Source organism: Leuciscus leuciscus (genome assembly GCF_965113295.1).
Source record: "Leuciscus leuciscus genome assembly, chromosome: 5".
Classification (NCBI taxonomy): Eukaryota; Metazoa; Chordata; class Actinopteri; order Cypriniformes; family Leuciscidae; genus Leuciscus; species Leuciscus leuciscus.
The window spans coordinates 41,235,555-41,256,442 of NC_138729.1; the positions used below are offsets into that span (position 1 = coordinate 41,235,555).

Genomic DNA, 20,888 nt, shown 5'->3' on the forward strand with positions numbered 1-20,888 from the left:
GTGGCAAGAGATCTGTGCACAGAGACACAAAACGCGGCACTAAATCGCAAAAGGCAGGCATAGGAGACAACTCTCTGGATTCACAGGAACAACTGCACACTTCCCATCATGCCACACACATACCCACTGTACGGTTGAAAAGGCATAAATACAAATGACCGAATATATAATTGAGAAGTCGAGCTGAAGAAACAAAGACAGTATGACAGTAATAAAAAATATACTTGATCTACAGACCTTTTTTTAGATGAAAGCCACTTGCTATTGTTTTATTGTTACTGAGCTGTATCTTAGGATTCAGTAACCTTTGATATGCCAGATTATAAGGGAACAACTGGAGTTTTGTACATGAATGAGAATTTTACATGAGTGATTGCAGTTGGCAGCCAGTGAGAGGACAAAGAGAGGTGCTGAGTGGTACGAAATGAAGACTTTGATGCCCACTAGATAACGTCACTGGGTGTCAGCGAAAGTCTAACACTATCAATGGCTAACATTTAACCAACTTAAAGTATGGTAAATGGTCCTTTGAGAGAAACAAAAACAAGATAACAGAGATCACAAACTGGTGCAATGTCTGATTTATAGCAGCATCCGGTCTCTGCTTCGATGAATAGATAAAAGTTGTCATGACCGCCCCAATGGAATGCTGGGAGTGGAGTGTAAGGCCCTCTTAAAGAAATAAAAAATTAAATAAATATTTCTACTCGCTCTCATACTAAACCTGTCACAAACACACAAACCCTTGTGCTATCTTTCAACTACAAGACTTCAGGACTTTGAAAGTTCAAATATTTCGTTCTTCTCCTAAACACCCCCAAATGCTCTTCAAATCCTTTGAACATATGAGAGCGATGATGGTTTTCATGTGTTAAACTGCATAATGCAATTATAGATATATTTTCAACCCATTTACTGTTGTATTACCTGAAAATGAGGCAAACGGGGAGTATTATGTGATGGAAATCTATTCCCCTTTATTTTTCTGGTCTGGAGGTTCATAAAGAGAAACCTTGCAACCTTTGGTGGGGGAACGTGTCATTAATGGACTGATTTAAATAAAAACCAAGCAGTCCTTAAAACAATTAAAACTGCGATTCCTTTGTGGACACACATTTTATTTTACAGATAATATTCCCATCTTCCATCTAAGACCAATTTCTTCTACAAAGTCTTTCCAAACCCCTCCGCGGTGTTCCCTCAGTCCTGTGATCCAGAGCTTGAATGTGGAATCCCTCCCGGGCTGTGGTCTGAGGCCCGTCCCATCATCTCCTGACCCCACTCTCTGTGACTGGACTCCTGGAGGCCCCGTCCTGTGGTCTCTATGGGCAGTGCACAGGAAGCAATAGCAGCCAGCAAACAGCAGCAACAGTACACTGACAGAGTCAGATACACTGATGATTCCAGCATCACCTTCAGGAAGGAAGCAGAGATGGATAGAATATGTCAAAGAATCTCACATTCACATTGGGGTTAGTAAGATTTTTTTTACTGTTTTGAAGGACGTTTCTTATGCTCACCAAGCCTGCATTTACTTGATACAGTGTAAAAACAGTAATACTGAAATATTATTACAATTAAAAATTCCTGTGATGGCAAAGCTGGTGTCACATGATCCTTCAGAAATCATTATAATAAGCTGATTTGCTGCTCAAGAAACATTTTTTATTATTATCGCAGTATTTTGTGGAAACTACTTTTCTCTTTTTTTCAGGATTCCTTGATGAATAGAAAGTTTAAAAAAGATAACAGTATCTAATAGTTCTGTATAGACAAAAATGTGAACTAAAACTTGTGGTTTAAGTTGGCTATAGTTTTCTTCATTCACTTAATAATATTAAGTAAACATTTACACACATACTGTATGCACACTTAGGGAATGAGACTCATTGTTTTTTCTTCTCTCTTTTTTTAAGTCAAATTTCTGGTGAGAATCTCTTTGAACTGTTGTTGTTCGTAGAGTTAGTTTTTGCTAGTTGGACTCCTAATCATGTTGCCCACATGAGCAGCACAGATCAACATATCAGAGCAGGTGCCCTAACTGATTTCAAATAAATTAAGACAAAGTAAAGAAAGTAAGTATATTGGATCTCCAACATTAGGGTTAGTGTATTCTGTATTTTTAAGTCTTTTATCATTTTCTAGATAGTGTTTCCACACCTGTGCCACAAATGGTGTGATGAGAGCTCCAACTCGGGCCATCCCACTACTGGTGCCTAAACCCAGTGCCCTCGTCGCTGTGGGATACACCTGTAAAAGACACAAAGAGAGATAACCATTATCTTCCCATTTAAAATTTAACTATTACTTAACCACTGAGTGAATGGACTTACATGATCTATATGGATTCATTATTTCCCTAAAGTTTCTTCAGCATGATTTTATGCTATAAACACTTTCAAACCCAGTTAAATATCCCAGACATACTGTAGATTAATGTAGTTAAGAAAAATGCCTCTCTCCTTTAGGTAATATACAGTCAAGTTACTATGTAACTACGCAATAAAATGACCTCAATGACAGTAATGTCAAAGTCAACATACAGACACTGTGTGTAATATTCAACCATCCAATCATTTATCTGGAGATGAACTCCAGTAGTTTATGAAAAAACGTAGGATGACAAAGTGGCCTGTTTTATTTCAGGTGAGTTGTTGCAATTGCTGCCAAGTGGTGGGAGTGAGACAGGAATTGGACGTTTCCCAAGGTCAAAATCCTTCTCTAGCGCAGCTGTTGCCTTGAGAGAAACATTTAACACCACATTGACAGTCTACAGGCTTTACTCTCCTTACAATTTAAGTGTCACATTTTGCTGTGTTTCTATTTCACATTCTTTTGACATGGCAAAGAAGGATAGAGCTTTGCCTTTGAAGCCTCAGTTCTTCCAAGAAATAGAAATGATATATTAACTGAGTTCTCACCTCAGGAGTATACACATATGCAGCCTGGAAACCTCCAGCGATGAAGGCCCTCGCAATGAATATAAATACTGTCAAAGAAGTCCTGCAATAAAGGGAATAGTTAGGCTATATGGCATAATGTATCAAAGATGTCACATTAGAAAGAAATACTAGTCTGATTTTCCATGACATGTAGATTGTAGATGTATGTTCACATTTGAGATTAACACAGGCTCGAGTGCTCTAAAAAAATGTCCATAATGGATATGCTTTCTGACCTTCCCACACAGCCGTAGAGCGGCACAATGCAGAGGGAGAAGACAAAGAAACACAGTGCCATAGTCTTCCTCCTTCCTAAGCGATCAATTGCCCAGAGGGTCACCAGCAGGCCTGTGATGCATCAATCAATACGTTCATCACATTTTCTTTTTTGCCTGCCATACGTTACTTAAAAATGAGATGTTAATGGTGTTATAATTCAAAGATGTACCTGGAAACTCAGAAAGTGTGGTCCACAGAAGGTCTTTGTAATCATCTGAATTCAGATATTTGCACTCCAAACTACATCCTGGGTCCCTTTTTCTGCCCTTCCCCCCTAGGGAGTGATACAGGACCAATATATGCATACAGAATACATTGGTTGTATTGAGTTAGTTTTCTACCACACTATAGTTTGAAATGTATTACACATACTGATTTATACTGATATAGTATATACAGTATATTAAATATGGTATTCTATTCCATACTTGGCCTTTACATTCTCACTATGCTGCTCCAGTCTGTTTTTAAACACAATATCTGTCACTCACCACCACAGGCGCCTCCCTCCTGGAAAAGCTCGGTGGTCAGCAAAACCACACCATAATATGAGAATGCGTTAGAGAACCTGCAACAGGAAGCGCATAATAATGTAATAAAATAAACAGAATATGAATGCAAGCAGCAAGAACTAAACATTGTGAAATATTTGAGTAAAATTGTGAAATAAAAGAGTGAGATCAGACAAATCTCAAGGAACAAAAAGTCCTTTTAAGGATTAGTGGACATCTACATTCGTGATTTAATGGCTGTTTACACAGTAATTTATAGGAATCAGTATTGTAGGACTCTTTTACCATATGAACCAGAGCAGAACAGTAGTCCAGCGCAAGGGTGGAGAGAAAAGATCCCGAAGTTTTCCCCTGTCCTCCTAAACACAGAAAACAACAATTATACTCAAAATAAGGAGAGATGACATATAAATAACAATATTTATCACTATAAATTGTGTAAACATTTTTTGTATAGATTTTTTAAATGTAACTTATTTCTGTGATGGCAATGCTGAATTTTTAGCATCATTATTCCAGTCTTCAGTGTCATATGATACTTGATTTGCTGCTCAAGAAAAATTTCTTATAATTATCATTTTTGAAAATAGTTAATATTTTTGTGGAAACAATGATGCGTTTTTTTTTTTTTCAGGATTCTTTGAAGTATAGATAGTGGTAAATATATATAAAATAGTTCTGTATAGACAAAAACATGAACACGTGTGGTTTAAGGTGGCTCTAGTTTATTTATTTAATTTTTTTTATTTTATGTACAAACATGTTAATGAATCATAATTTATGCATGAAAACATTTAAACACATATGCAGTTGTCTATTCCTTCTCTTTTTTTTATCATATTTTTGGTAGGAAATTATTGTTTTATTATTGTCAATTATTGTTGTTTGTAGAGATAGTTTTTGCGAGCTGGACTCAAAATCATATTGCCCACCTGAGCACATGGGCAATCATATCATAGCAGTAGCTCCCAACTGCTACAGATTCAACAGCATTGTATTATAGGAAGTGTTTAACTGTTTTCCATTAAAGAAAGCCATATTGATATACATAAAGTAATATACAAATATATAAGTATATTTAACTAGTACCTTACCTGTCTGGCCACTATGAGTTTTCCCAGTGGCATTGGGACATTATTCTCTGTAGCAATGCGTTTGAGTGTGTTCAAAGCCTTCTCCTGATTTCCTGTCAGGACGTCGTAACGAGCACTTTCTGGCAGCCACTGATGATGTGCATTTGACATTTAGTTTACACTATTGTTCAGACAATATATTGCTCACACCACAAACAAATGTACTTTTCATATCTAGCTCTAAGAGAGAGAACTAACTGATATTTGAGAACTTCATACTTACAAAGCAAAAAAAAGCAAAAATGAAGAGTGGAATAGTGGAGAGGGCCAGCAGCCAGCGCCAGCCCAAAGTTGGCATCACCAAAATAGCCAGCAGCACTTCAAATACTGTACCCAAAGCCCAGAATATCTACAGCGGATCAGAGGGAAAGAGATTTTTAGACTAAATCCACAAGTTATCCTGGTTATGATGACTTCATGTTTTGGTTCAACTTATAACTGAAACGTTTAATATAATATAATAGATTAGAATAGAATAGAATAGAATAGAATAGAATAGAATAGAATAGAATAGAATAGAATAGAATAGAATAGAATAGAATAGAATATTACCTCTATCAACAGAATGCAAGTGGCTCGGGACCGCATAGGGAGAAACTCAGCATACAATGTTACTCTTAGAGGAGAGAGCAAAGGTTTAAGTCTCTAAATATTTAATGATGTTGTTAGATGAAAGTGGCACATTCAGATTAATCACAGTAAAAAAAAAAAAAAAAAAATCACAGTTTTTCTTGATTGCTTAAACACTATAACCAGGCTTTTGAACTAAAATATCGAAACCATAACGCCATTTATCAAAAAGCACACCCATTTCACTAAACTATAAACACTATTTCCCAGTTTTGACACATGAGTCATGTGAGTCATCCCATTTTCAATGGGAAAGTGCCCAAGCAACAATCGCTCGGCAAGATTGTGCAGCAACATTACTCAAAAAGTTGCCCTGTGTATCATCACCTTAAGAGTCAAAATTGATCACACACCAATCAGAACCTTCAATAGATGGATAAAAGGGCCAGAGTCAGTTCATTCAGTTTTGGAACAATGGATCCAGAAAGACATGAAGGAAGAGGTCGAGAACACTGGAGTGGAGGAGGTGGAGGAGGAGGAGGAGGGCAAGGGCAAGGGCAAGGGCAAAGAGACAAGTCTCGGATGAAATTCGTGCCACTCTAGTTGCCCATGTCTTTGTCCATGGTATGACTATGAGTCGAGGCTGGGCTACGAGGAAGTTGAAGTTGAAATTTGAGTCTCTTCGCCTCGATCATAAGAACCTTCAGGGAGAAAAACAGCTAGCTTTACTTCAGACTGCTCTATACTGTAACTTTAGAGAGCTGTACTATGTGCTGTTACAACACATACATGTACTGTAGCTGTTGCACTATACTACTGTAATAAAAAGAAATGCATCCAATTGCCTCACATACAGATAGAGTTTTCTGAATGCTTCCATTTTGTAAAAAGGATGTGTTACAGTTACAGTAATCAGTACTTAAATTTTTCTAGGACACGAGACGATGAAATGGAAGAAGCCTGCCAAATATTTCAGTTGATGCGTGCCAGCGGGGAACAGGCCTGCAAGAGGATTTTACCCCCTCTGCCTGGCTAGGGCCAATATAGCCTGTGATGTGGACGAGATTCTCTGGCTGACCCAGACCAAAGACGGGATGCTGAGGCGGAATCATTTTTGGTTTTTTTTGTGTGTGTTGTACTGTGTAGTACATGAATGAATAAAAATGTTCCAGTGTATCCATTGGTTGTGTCTTTTGTGTTCATCATGTGAAAAGGTTTGTGAGTGGGGGAACCACAAGCAACATAACTTCCAGTTTTGGAAATGTTGTTGAATTTATTGCACCAGTGTGTAAGACTATGTTGTAGTGTGTTTGTTTGTGAGGGCTTGTGTGTGATGTCTGAGGGCAAAGGTTGTTTTTTTTTAACAAAAAAAATAAGGGAACTGGGTGAGACGTTATGGGTTTGTGTTTACTGTTTTGAGAATAAGAAGCATACTTTCAAGAAATGTGTTTAAGCAATCGAGAAAAACTGTAAATGAAGCTTAAATGTTAGGTTAACATCTTGCAAATCTCCTTATCATAATTCACTAAATGTTTGTACACTACCATTTAAAAGTTTGGGGTCAGTAGAATTGATAGAATGTAGATAGAAATGTATACTTTTTAGTAATGAAGCATTAAATTAATCAAAAGTGAAAGTAAAGACTGTGGTTCTTTCTATTCATCAAAAAAATCCTTAAAGAAAACGTATCATGGTTTCCACAGAAATATTAAGCAGTTAAAACAGTTTTTAATATTGATAATAATAATAAATGCTTCTTGAGCATCAAATCTGCATATTAGAATGATTTCTGAAGGATCATGTGACACTGAAGACTGGAGTAATGATGCTGAAAATCAGCTTTGCCATCACAGGAATACATTTTAAATACATATAAATAGAAAACAGTTATTTTAAATTGTAATAATATTTCACAATATTACTGTTTTTGTAAGATACTGGAGACAATAAAGACAGCGAGTGTGACTGCACGATAACTGCTTTACTGAAGAACACGGAACCTTGACCTGTTGCTGGTGTCCACACAAAGGAACTGGCCCAGCCAACGTAACAGCGCGCTCTAGCGGCAAAACAATACATTACATCTTCCCTTCTTCAGCTTATTTATGGGGATACCATAGATAGCAGACTAAATAACTGAAGGTTTCTTAAGCAAATTTAAAGGTGCTCTAAGCGATGTCACATGTTTTTTAGGCCAATTTTTTTTTTGTCACATCCAGCAAACATCTCCTCACTATCCGCTAGCTGCCTGTCCCCTGAACACACTGTAAAAAAAACACGGTCTCTGTAGACAGCCCAGGCTCCACAAACGGCAAGAAAAACAAATTGGCCCAGCCTTGGCCACAAAACATAACAAACAGTGTTTAAGCCAATAACCAACAAGAATGATTTGGGGGTGGGGGTTGGGGGGTTAGTGCGCGTGCACATGAAGGGGGGTGTGTGGGGAGTGGAGGAGAGAGAAGCATGAAGAGGGAAGTTAGCTAGAGGAGAGATGTCCTAACAACGACTAACGTTAAAATTGTATATTCTTGAGAATTTTTATATGGCCGACACACGACCAAAGAGACGACGTTCCGATGAACAAATAACAAAGAATAGGGAAAAGGAGAAGGAACGCAAAGTCCCGAATTTACATCGGAAAAGCTTTCAAAAGGTGGCGAGAACTCCGCCGACAGAAGGGCTTCCAATCCGACATTCAGGTGGCTCTGTTTTTGCTGGACAGGTGGGTAAATCCAGTTTGTTTTTTCGAAATGGTTCATGACTGTTTCAGGAATCACGGAAGGGAGGGGGAGGGGACGGGATGAGGAGGAAGGAGGGTCGAGCTAGCCTCTGTTTTGTTTGACAATACTTCGAACGTCAACAAGAAGTGATGTCACCCAACATCGCTTAGCCTTAGAGCACCTTTAAAGGCAAAAATAAACAATCCTCAAGGTACCTTCCAACTTATTAATGACATTATACAAAGGCACCATACTTGACAAATTTCTTTAACTATTCAGGAACAACTTGAGATCATTACCAACTATTGAAAGCTATCAACAAACAGTTAGGCCAACTGGACTGTTTCACTACTGGACTCATCTGACTCCTGACAGGTAGCAACTACAAATTCAGTCTTTCAGGGGGTTTAACCACTCTGCCATGCTTAGTGGTGTAGGGCAGAGAGGGCTGTGGTTGATCCACATTCAGGGGTTCCTTGGCAGGTGAAGCTGAAGTCCCAACTAGGGGAAGAATCAGTTCCTCTTGTTCTGGAAGGACATCAGGCAACTCCTCCCAAGGCTCATCTTGCAGGAGGTGACGGGACTGATTCGCTCTTGCAGTGCTTTTGCGAAGGTGCTAACAGTTCCGGCAGAACTCCATGCCACCAGAGTTGACGATGTAAGACCTGGATGTGCTGCTATGTTGCTGGATGACAACAGTTGGAGACAACTTGGAGTGGCCGGGGTAGGATTGCATTCTGACTTCTTCACCTGGCACCAGCGCAGGGCGAGTGTGCATTGCCCTGCCTTTGTCGTAGTAGTACTTCTGGGAAGCTTTGATCCTATTGAGCAGGTGTCTGTCTTTCAAAGAGTTGTAGGCCTTTTGGACAAGCAGTTGTTGAGCTGCAGGGAGTTTGTTTCTGGGTCTTCTGCCCATGAGCAGCTGCGCTGGGGACAACTCTACTGTCTCTAGCGGGGTTGTTCTGTAGTCCAGCAATGCCAAATGTCTGTCTGGAGCTTTGTTCCAAAGTCTTTTCACTTTTTGTACTACATGCTCGGCCTCTCCATTTGAGTGAGGTGATGATGTGAGATGTGATATGCCATAGCTCTCACAAAAGTCTCAGAACTCCTCTGACGCATACTGGGGCCCATTGTCTGTTCATAGGACAGTAGGAATCCCATGACGACTGAACTGTGATTTCAGTATTTCAATGGCAGTACGGCTTCGCTGATCTTTAAGCTCGTCCACTTCAATGTATTTTGAAAAGTAATCCACGAGAAGAATGAAGTGCTTGCAATCAAATTCAAAGATATCAGAGGCCACTTGCTCAAATGGCAGTTCTGGGGTTTCAGTTGGCTTTAGAGGCAATCTTGGTAGTTTGTTTAGGAACTTGGCACATTTGCTGCAATTCTTCACTACCTCTATCTCTGCACTCATGCCCGGCCAATAGAGCACTTCACGCGCTCTCTGCTTGCTTTTCACAATTCCTAAATGAGACCGGTGTATGAGTTTTAACATGTGCTGTTTCATAGTGGGTGGTATTACTATACGCAGCCCTTTGTACACAACTCCATCACATATGGCCAGTTGACTTTTTGAGTCCCAATATGGCTGAACAGTAGTTGGGGCATCTCTCCTGTGCTCCGGCCAACCTTGCTGGATGATGTGTTGTAAGGAACTCAGTTCTTTTTTTGTGCATTCCTGTAGCTCAGCGTACTTCTCTTCACTTACAGCCACATAGTTCAGCATGGATACACATTCCAAATGTTCCAATTCTGAGGTATTGTGTGACAGTTGCGCCCTGGATAGTGTGTCAGGCACCTCCATATCCTTTCCTTTCCTGTACCTGACAGTCAAATCATACCATTGGATGCGCAGGCGCATTCACTGTATGTGCATGGGGGTGGAAAGCAGTGATTTCTTAAAAATGTCCTCCAGTGGTTTGTGGTCATTATACACAGTGACTGACTTTCCAAAGATATAGTGATGACATTTTGTGCATGCATGGACGATAGAAAGCACCTCCTTTTCTATCTGAGCATAGCGGGTCTCAGCGTCGGTCAGAGACCTGGAGGAGAACGCAACAGGGTGATTGTCCTGCAAGAGCACAGCACCTAATCCACTGCTGCTTGCATCACAGAAAATTTCAACTGGCTCTGATGGGTCGTAGTACTTCAGTACAGGGGGGTGTGAACACAGTTCTTTGAGCCTTGCAAAGGCTCTTTTCTGAGCCGGTTGACACACAAACTCCACATTGCTTTTCAGGAGCTGACGCAGCATTGCATCTTCCTCGCTGAGATTCGGTATGAATTTTTACAAATAAGTCACAAACCCCCAAAAACGGCGAACTCCAGGTTCCGGCATGCCCCTGACTGCTTGGACCTTGGCTGGGTCAGGCTTCAGGCCGTCTGCAGTCAGTAAATGGCCAATATATGGGACTTGGCTCTGCTGAATGTGACACTTATTGAAATTAAGCTTTAAGTTGTAGCTTGTTGGTCTCTCGATGACTTTGTGTAGGATTTCATCGTGCATCTTTCACAGTAGGGGCCGCAATCAAGATGTCATCCATAATGGCCACTGCAGCATACCATCCATGATCCGCTGATAGATCTCGGGGGCACATTTTATTCCAAACGGTAGCCTCAACCACCTAAACCTACCAATGGGTGTGTTGAAGGTTGTAAGGAATGATGATTCTTCATCTAACTCAATCTGGAGGAATCCCGACTTGGCATTGGGGACTGAGAATATTTGTGCTCGAGGCATAGATGACACGACTTCTTCAACGGTGCGCATGGGGTAATGTTTTCTCTTGATTACTTTATTTAAATCGCTGGGGTCTAGACAAATTCTTAACTTGTCTCCCCAAGAGACCGCCACCATTGAACTGACCCACTCAGTGGGCTGCTCGACCTTTTTTACATAGCCATTTTCCTCCATTTCATGCAGTTTCTGGACAATCTGTCCCTTTTGTGCAGCTGGCTGTCTGCGCACGGGGTGGACAACACCTTTAGCATTGGGCTATTTTGATTGTGTACCAACCTGGTAGAGTCCCTGTGGTGCGTATTAGCTCAGGAAAGTCACAAAGGCCTTGAGGAACAATGTCTTGTTCGAGAATGCTCTCCACAGGCGAGTCAGCCTCAGCTTCAGCAGCATTTTGTACGGAGTTCAGCCTTGCAATCAAACCTAAAGCTTCAGCCGTGGCTCCGCTTAGCACACTTTCCAGTGCAATATCCACAATTTCAAACTCTGCATCGGTGGCACACTGTTTGTAGTGCACTGATAAATCTACGGCAGCGACTGGTTTGAGCTTATGATTAGAGTAGGAGCGCAACAGCTTGTTAGAACGCTTCAATTCACCAGTGTGCACGAGTTGCTGGTAGCTGTCAAGAGTCAAAGTGTTACACTTGGCACCAGTATCTATCTTGAACTGGACTCTCTGCGAAAGTATCATCAAATGCACAGACCATTTGTTCACAGTTAATGCATCTGCTGGAAGCACAACGTCTGTTAGGCTAATGTTCAGTATTTCATCATCAGTCTCCTCCAGAGCCTCTACATTCAGTGTGTGGACAGCACGTTTATGGCACACTGCCATCCAGTGGTTGGGTCAGTGGCAGTAAGAGTACGTTGAGCCCTTGACTGGGCACTTGCCCTCATTCCATTTGTGATCGGAATGTTTACCGCAGCTAGCACAGAAAGCTGGGGGCTTTGACTGAGTGAACTTGCGATCTGGATAGCGAGTTTTCCTGCTTTGGCCAGAAGGCTTAGGTTGAACACTTGCTGCTACAGTGGACACCTGAGAGCATGTAACATCATCTCGGACTATTTTCAATTGTTTCTGAGACATCTCATATTGCTGAGGGATTTCAATGGCCTTGGCTAGCGTTAATTCCTCTCCTTTGTCTAGTAGTCTTTCTTGCACTCGTTTTTCACGCACGTCCACGATAATTGCGTCAATCAACATGTCTTCACGGTCGGCATATGCGCAATCCATTAACAGTATCCGTAAATCTTTAACGAAATGGTCAAAGCTCTCACTTACGTCTTGTTTCCTCTGCTTGAAACGATGGCGAGCTATCCTCTTGTTCTTCCTTGGTCTGATATATTTCTCAAACTTTTCTAGCACTTTTTCAGGATCCTCTTTCTCACCTTCAGCCCAGGTGAGCGTTTTGTACATTTATCTGCCTTGACTGCCTATCCACGTACCCAGCCAGCCGGCTTGCTGCTTTGCAGTTAGTTCAGATAGTGGTCCATCAAAAACGAACGTAACGTGGCTCAGAAAACGGTCGAATTCCTGATATAAATCCGCAGCCTCCCAGTCAATCTTCGGGTGCTCAAACTGCGGGGTAGCCATGCTACACTTCTGACACCATGTAAGATACTGGAGACAATAAAGACAGCGAGTGTGACTGCACGATAACTGCTTTACTGAAGAACATGGAACCTCGACCTGTTGCTGGTGTCCACACAAAGGAACTGGCCCAGCCAACGTAACAGCGCGCTCTAGCGGCAACACAATACATTACAGTTTTTCAAAATAAATGCAGCCTTGGTGAGCATAAATGGCTTTCAAAAACTTTAAAAAGTATTTCTGACTTTTGAACAGTTGTGTATGTATTTAAATTTGTGTCACACTTACGATTGCGGAGCCCCTCCAATACCGAAGCCCACCAGAGCTCTGAGGAACAGGATCCATCCATATATAGGTGCAAATGCACTGAGGAGGCCATAGAACAGGGTCCACAATACACTCATCTTCAAACCCTACCACAAACACACACAGGGTTATATAATTAACATTTGTCCAGCTATATCGTTGAACATGCACATACTGCTCTTTCATTTATGAACAAACTCACTGTTTTTCTCCCGTATTTATCAGATATGTTCCCCCATAATGAAGAACTGATCATCATTCCAATAAATACAACCTGTTTCAGAGAAGGGGAGAAACACAGTTATTCATAACAATGTGGTTAATCAAGAAAACACATTCAGGAGCAGCTGATGCAAAGCCTAACAGAATAAGAAAACCAGTCCTACTGCCAAACTATCTAAAAAGCAAGAGAGGATTCATTATTGACTAAAGGAGTAGTGTACAGTACCGAAGTTAGCAGTGCCACCTGCCAGCTGGGCAGTGCCCACTCACAGTGCAGTTGAGGGGCCAATATACTGAGAATCATCATCTCCATGGCGTCGGCCATCTGCACATAAATAAAATCATCGGAAATAAGGAAATAAATATAGCAACAACTAATTCTGACAACACAATTGGTAGGTAAGCTGAAAATGTACAGCTCATAAAAATGACACAGTCTTTCTAGAATCCAAGGTCAATAGAGTGCAACAGTCAGGTTCCGGAAGTAAAAACTCCATTCATTTTCTCCATAGTGAAATAGATTTTTAACAATAACTTACAAACCTTTAAAGGCAGACCTACTGTTGACTACAAAGTTGTTAACCCAAGGTATTTGCTTCTGCTGTAGCCGCCAGCCAGCATTATTTCAACTTATTCTTTAAACAAACGCGTTTAACAGCAGAATTTGTGGTGAAAACTACCTTACCTGTGAAGCTGTACAGAAAATTACACCATTCTGAGAGTAGCCAAATTCAAACCGCACCAAAATAGCTCTTTAGCTCCGCCTACTCCCATGAAGCACTGCGAATGACCTAATCGAGTCGATCTCCCTATGCTCACAAAATACTTGAATATTTATATATATGTGCATATATTGCAATAAACTTAAAATATATTGTTTTTATATATATAATTAACATTTGTTAATAAGTAGTTTTATATTTCTCCATTGTTTTTAATCCAATTAGTGTTCGCAATGCCTCATGGGATTGTAGTTCTTTCAGTCACTAAAGCAGTTAAGTACACAGTCTTTTGCCTTTGTATTTTTGTCTGATTTTCAATTGTTTGCTTCAAATCAAAGTTTGTTGTTGATTAGCTTGGTTCATGGTAGTCTCGCGTAGCCAGACCTTCAACGGACGGCAGGAGGACCCCCCAAGAGGATGTTTGACAATATAATGTCGATGTCCATACAATAACAGACCAGCTGTATCTAATAAATTATTCATTCATGGACGTTGAGCAAGTTTACTGCAACAATGGACCTGCGAACTTCATGTACTTTTGAAAATCCAGCGTTTAGTTGATCCTGGTAAGCGCTCATTGTCACAGTATTAAACACAACGGCTTTCTTCTTCCACAAGGGGTTTTGGCGTCACGGCATTTGTTTCCAGGCGGACCGATAAAGAACGCGACACACGCGTCTCCCGGCCGGATATCCTGTAGAATTCAACCAATCAGATTGCGACTTCGAAACTCCTGAAGTGTTTCCAGAAAAGTGTGCCATATGCATCAGACGTTCAGACAACGGTTCGTAGACGTGACGTCTGAGGCTGAGATTAGGTTCATGGCTATTACGCTTTAACAAAAACTTCAAAAAAATCTTAAATGGAAAAAATACTTCCGGAACCAGTGCCTCTGAAGAATTGGACGAGCCCTGTTGCACTATATTATACAGTGTTGTGAGGGTACAACAGTTATTCCCTCTCTACATTTCGTTTAAGTATTGTTACCCATGAAAGTCCAGTCAGGATGGACAGTTTCCACTGAAATGTCCCAAAGCCAATGGCTTCCACTGCATCCTCAACCATGAAGGTATCTGTTGAAAGAGTAACATATGGAGAGTAGTTTAGCCTTAAAGATGTTCAGTGAGCTGTCTGATAATGCAAATCCACTATGCTTTGTAGGAGGCATTAACATGCTCACAACAGTGTTATTTCAGTATTATTTATTATTAATATTGTGAATCGACTTTTATTTTTGTATATAAAATATTAATTTAGTTTTAGCATTTCCTATGTGCATTTGTCATTTATTAGTTTAGTTTTCTATTTAGATTTAGTTTATTTTTATTTCAGTTTTAATCATTTTAGTACTTCAATTTAAACTTATTTTTATTTCAGATCAAGGAAAACATCTTGGAGCGCTGCTTGCTGGAAGGACCTTTGTTAAGTAGTCTCAGAAGGTGCTCTTTCTTTAGTTGGGGGTTCAAACTTGTATTTATAGAAAAAGAGATCCAAGGCACTTCTTCTGGTTCAAAAAAAGTTTAAAAGCCTTTATTCAAATCATGGCTCACTCTAGAAACATTAAAAATAACTAAAACACTGCACACTGATGCATTTCGGCCATTCAGCCTTCTTCAGAGTGTTTCCATTTTTGTTTATTTCAGTTAGTTGCCAAGGCAATGTTTCTCATTTACATTTAAACTTTTTCATCTAATATTAATATTTCATTTCAGCTTTATTTCATTGACAAAAACGATTTTTAATAGTTTTAATTTACAATAACAAACCCAGATCAAAATCTCCAATAAATATATATATAAAAAATTTAAAAACATATTTAGAAAGAAAAGATGTGCTTTTTCTTACAAAAATGTTACAAAAAAAACATAGCTAGTGATCAAAAAGCTGTATTAATTGGCTAATCATACCATCAGTGGGGTTGGCAAATTCCCGAGGCACCGGAGCACCATCGGCCAAGGAAACAGACTCCATATCCGTCCGTCCTCCCTCCACCTGCAAAGCCTCTTCCCTGCTGCCATACTCATCCTCTGAGCGAGCGCTTTCACCTGTACGCCGAAATTTCACCACTCTGTCAGAGAGACGAACAGGCAAGCAGAAAATCAGGTACAGTATCAATCAGGAAATTCTGTAGTATTTGCATTCAGCTGCGACTAAAACAACCGGTAAGGGGAGGATTGATATATGAAATATTTATATAATAAAATATCCTTTATATTTTTGCAGTGGCTGTTTTCAAAAAATATGAAGAAAGATCACATAATGATGCCTGGCATCTTAATCACAGGTCTAGCGATGCCTATGCATGATATAGCAGCAGCCCACACACCATGCAGCATATATACGCTATTTATTGTAAAGTGGCCGGGCAAAATAAATCATTTGACAGAACAAGCATCTTTATATGGAATACAGATGCAATGTGTAGGACAGAATGATGCACATAACAAGAGACTGTTGCCAAGGAACTTCCTGCTTGTGCAATCCCTCTTCTGGTGTTCTAGAAAAAAAAGCTTGAGAAAAAGCCAGCATGATGTGTGAAGAGACAGTGGAGTGATGTTTGAAACTGTGACTCACAACCGTCAGCCTTTATAGGGCACCTGGATGACAGGCATTTTCTCACTGAATGAAAACTGCTGTTTAAAAACAAGAGTGACAGACACTCTAGCGACAGTCGGGGGATTTTACTTTACAAATATCTCCGCGGTTAGACAGATTGGACCAGGGAACAGTAAGTAAGAGGAGCACACAGATATCCCATGGTCTGATAACTGTAATTGCAGGGCTCACAGCGACACTATGAGCAATAAAGCCTTCATGAGCAGACAGGCAGTGTAATTAAACAGACGACCTCTCCATGCTCAGCAGAGATAAAAAGTACATCGAGACTCGAGAGCATTCAAAAAACACAAAACTAGGATGAAGATATAAATCATCAATGACAGAACAGACCTGAGCTCCATTAATGACTGCAAGCATAAAGAAAATGCTAAGAATGAAGGATGATTGTTACGATTATTTCCATAAAGCATGGAAAAAGCCAAGCTGAAACAAGCTCTATATCAGCAATTAAGAGCGCTGCCATCATGATTCCTGCACACCATCAGATGGCGACCGGGCCTACAGCCAAGCATCAGAAGCACAGGAATAACATCAGCTTTAGCAGGCAGAATATTCAAAACTCTTATGAATCAGTGGAGAGATATTTACTGCAACACAGATGAATGAAAGAATGAATGACATTGGCATTTATATAGTGCTTTACTATGTGCTACTGTACACCCAAAGCACTTTACAATCATATCAGGGGGTCTCCCCTCAACCACCACCAGTGTGCAGCGTCCACATGGATGAAGCGACGGCAGCCACAGAGCAACGGCTCACCACACGCCAGCTAAAGGTGGAGAGGAGAGAGAGTGGTAGAGCCAGTTCAAAGGATGGGGATTATAGGAGGCTGTGATTGATAAAGAGGGAATTTAATTTGGCCAGGACACCGGGGTTCCACCCCTACTCTTTACGAGAAGTGCCATGGGATTTTTAATGACCACAGAGAGTCAGGATCCAGGTTTAACGTCTCATCCGAAGGATGATCATAAAAAGGTTAAAGCCCAATGACACACAAGGGCAAATTTCTATTTATTTGTAACGTGTACTGTCTTGTTAAGATGCCACTGATGCATTGGGTGATCATCAAGACCAAGATATGTTGTTGTTCAGGATTGACCTCATTCCATTTCAAAACAGTCATAGACTTTATGCTATGCTGTATATGTTTTGAAAATTCAACAGAAAAATTTTACAATAAAAAAACTGATTACATAAAATATGAAAATTAGATTAGATTTAACACTCCTAGGAGTTGTTAGGACATTTTAGACAGATTTTTTTTTTAAATCACTACTTCATCTGAATGGTATGAAAAAAATGGGGACTCCATTCAAATTCTATGGTGATAAAAAAAAAAAAAATCACACTTGTGTTGTTCGCAGTCAGAGATTACCACCATAGGAAATTAATGGGAAATACAAAAAAATATTAAAAAAGAGAGCAATTTTTTAGGGGAGGGTACAATCTACAAATCAGCCACATTGCAGAAAAAAGCATACATCAGTTAGGGGGTGACACTAAAATATCAAGACTTAAAAATAGGCACACTCCACCAAAACCCCACCCTCAAACATAATATGAACTGGTTTGACTGCAACACAATACAAGTATTGGAAAAACTGACACTTCAAATCAACATATCAAACAGAAAAGATCTAAACCTCGACAAAAAGCAGTCTTTGAGAATGTCTAAATATATATCCAAATCCACAGCCTAATAAAAGTAAGTTTTTATGTCTAAAAACAACTATAGAATATATAAGCCTCTTTATATAGAGCTAAATAGGAATCTAGTGGTTACACCATGGCATTAAAGATGTTTTCCTTATTTTACTCCCATCAGATGGCACTAATCTGCCTTCAAAAATTGGATTTTAAATGCCTTGTCTCTATTTTAACATAAAATTCAGCTTTAATTTAAGGGTTTTCTGTTAGAACTGTGTTCTGTAAGCGGCCCCTAAGTTAATAACTAATGATCTTTGCAACGGAAGTGAATCAATCAAAACTAACTTTAGCTGGACAATAACTTTATTCTAGAGCTGCTGTAAAGCCAAAACAATCTCTATTATTTTAATTTCCTATTATCACTGTAAAGCTGCTTTGAAACAATCTATATTGTTAAAAGCGCTATATAAATGAAGGTGACTTGAATTGACTTGACTTGACTTTAATTGAAAAATAAATAAATAAATAGATTTTTTTTCAAATGGAAAATGATCATAATTATTGCATTAATATTAATTTGTAACATAAAATTCTCTCAAAATACACAATAAAAAATATTATTGAACAAAAATATATTACATTGATTTTACTGAAAATAAAAAAAGTTACATTTTAGGTGTTCGGTCACTTTTGACTGAAACAACACAAGTGTGACTCCCAAATAAACAATACCAGAGGGTTTACAGACAATAAATGTAATTTTAGTGTAAATACTGTAATACAAAATACAAAAAATAAATACAAAAAAAGATGGGGTTTGGAAGGAAAAAGAATGTATTACCATATATGTAATTTATAATAAAAAAATTAAATAGGATGAAAATAACATTACATTTAACAGGACAATACAGTATAGTTAAAATATTAATAATGTATTTTATAATACCTTTTCATATATTTTTATTGTAAAATTAAGAAGGGTTTTTCTTCAGTGTATACTTAACCTTGGGTTAAGATGTTTTTTTTAACCCTGCCACATTTGTAAAGGGCTAAGCACTGTATTTAACCCTGGGTTAAGACGCCCTGTCCCAGAAATGATTTAAATCTGAAAAGTCGCAGACAGGATTTTCATTTTCTAAAAAGCCAATCAAATTAATCTGAATAGCTCTCAAAGTGATATTGGCATAAATTGAGATCTGTGAGCAGAATGAGTGTATATATCAATAAAACACATGTATACACAAATAACCATTGTGTTATTCAATGGAAGGAGTCATGACATGTAAAAATGCAAATGAACCAAAAGACGAGGAAAATGGTCTTTGCAACACAAGGTTACTGCTTTAACATGCACAAATAAGCTGTTTAATCTACTTGAGCTGTTTACCGAACATGCACCTCTGCCAATTCATAAATCCCAAATGTGCGTATCCATATTCTACATCAAACAGCATTATGTAAGCATTGATTTTTTTTTTTTTTTTTAAGTTGCATAAATATCAATGTCACGTTGTTTACGGCAGATTCTAGTCGCTGTAGGTCACTAAAAGGGCTTAAATGAACGGAAGAGTGTTTGCATGATGGCTCAGGTCGCGTGCGGATGAAAGAAAAAGGATGAAAAGAACACTCACGGGAGCTGCCTTAACTGAAACAAATCATCGTCCATTATCGGTCTGTTCGTCGGGCTGACGGAGTCTTTGTCTCGTCGCCGTTACATTGCTGTCGAGTCGAGTCGAGTCTGATTTCAGCACCACAGGCGTGAGGACCGTGAAGAGCTCAGAGAGGGGCGGTGTTGTGCGGAGCTGCCATGATTCCTGCGCCTGTCGTGTCGCTCCTGCTGGATCTCTGCAAAGGCTGGAACGCCAGTGTCATACCAAAGCACCAGCAGGGAACTGTGAATATGTTCTGGAGATGATGAATCAATACACTTTGCCATCCATGTATATCATTGATCATAATAGCCTATCATTCCCCCCATTCATGTTCTTTTTTATTTTATTATTATTTATATAGATTATTACACTGGCCTACATGTTTCCAAAATGTGAAGTAAATTCTATTCATATTTTAAATATTCAATGAGACAAAAATGTCTGTAGGCTAATGGTTAACAAATTGCATTGAAGCATTTAAAACTATATAAATACAATTTTAGGCTTGCTAGTGCACAAGGTCATGGCACTGTTTGAAAGATAAATGAAAGCTGATAATTACTCACATATCCAGTTTTCCATAATTAGCTGTACAACATTAAGGTAACAGATTTGATTACTGAAGAACTACTGACAAATCGAACAAAATATTAGATAAAGTGACAAAAGGTACTCACTTGTCCTTGAAAGGATGATGTAATTTTAACAAGGGATATGATGGTAAGACTTGATGCATAACAAAGATTAGATTTAACAGACAATAAATGTAATTTTGCTGTAAATACTGTAATAAAAAAAGGGGGGAAAATGAATAAAGAGATGGGTTTTGGAAGCAAAAATAATAATAATTAAAAAATAAAATATTATGATGAAAATAATATTACTATTATTATTTTCATGATTTATCCATTTTTTTTCTTTTGTCAAATCAACTAAGATAATTTATGTGGTTCAGATAAAACTATTTTGAGTTTCTGTTGATTAAACAAACCTTCATTGTATCAACTAAATGTTTTAATTAACCTAAAATTGTAAGGCAACCAGGTTACTTATTTTTTAAGTTAAACCAACAATATTTTTTACACTGAGGACAATACATATAGTTTTACAGTATAGTCAAAATATTAAGATTGTATATTTATAATAGCTTTTTATATATTTTATTGTAAAATTAAGAGTCTTCAGTGAAGTTAACAGATTTGAATATTGAAGAACTATCGACAAATC

At 38.9% G+C, this 20,888-nt stretch overlaps 1 protein-coding gene across 1 annotated transcript; it reads right to left on the reverse strand.

The window, feature by feature from the left end:
• Nucleotides 1-137: 137 nt before the first annotated feature.
• On the reverse strand, nucleotides 138-19,957 carry svopa (SV2 related protein a). Its single transcript, XM_082170336.1, has 16 exons — nucleotides 19,641-19,957; nucleotides 15,648-15,808; nucleotides 14,728-14,813; nucleotides 13,245-13,343; nucleotides 12,999-13,070; nucleotides 12,779-12,903; nucleotides 5,419-5,482; nucleotides 5,090-5,215; nucleotides 4,828-4,956; nucleotides 4,019-4,092; nucleotides 3,713-3,789; nucleotides 3,391-3,495; nucleotides 3,179-3,290; nucleotides 2,922-3,003; nucleotides 2,161-2,250; nucleotides 138-1,413 (listed from the first exon to the last, which is right to left on the reverse strand). The coding sequence occupies exons 1-16, from the start codon at nucleotides 19,673-19,675 to the stop codon at nucleotides 1,201-1,203; spliced, it is 1,650 nt and encodes a 549-aa protein (XP_082026462.1). The 5' UTR covers nucleotides 19,676-19,957; the 3' UTR covers nucleotides 138-1,200.
• Between the last annotated feature and the right edge of the window lie 931 nt (nucleotides 19,958-20,888).

What these genes read in the sequence shown, in the direction of transcription:
- svopa (XM_082170336.1), bottom strand. Translation starts at nt 19,675, where the DNA reads ATGGACGATGATTTGTTTCAGTTAAGGCAGCTCCC. An exon ending in TCCTGACTGGACTTTCATGG is followed by an intron (nt 13,344 to 14,727) that starts GTAACAATACTT and finishes ATTTATGTGCAG; the next exon opens with ATGGCCGACGCCATGGAGAT. An exon ending in ATAAATACGGGAGAAAAACA is followed by an intron (nt 12,904 to 12,998) that starts GTGAGTTTGTTC and finishes TGTTTGTGGTAG; the next exon opens with GGTTTGAAGATGAGTGTATT.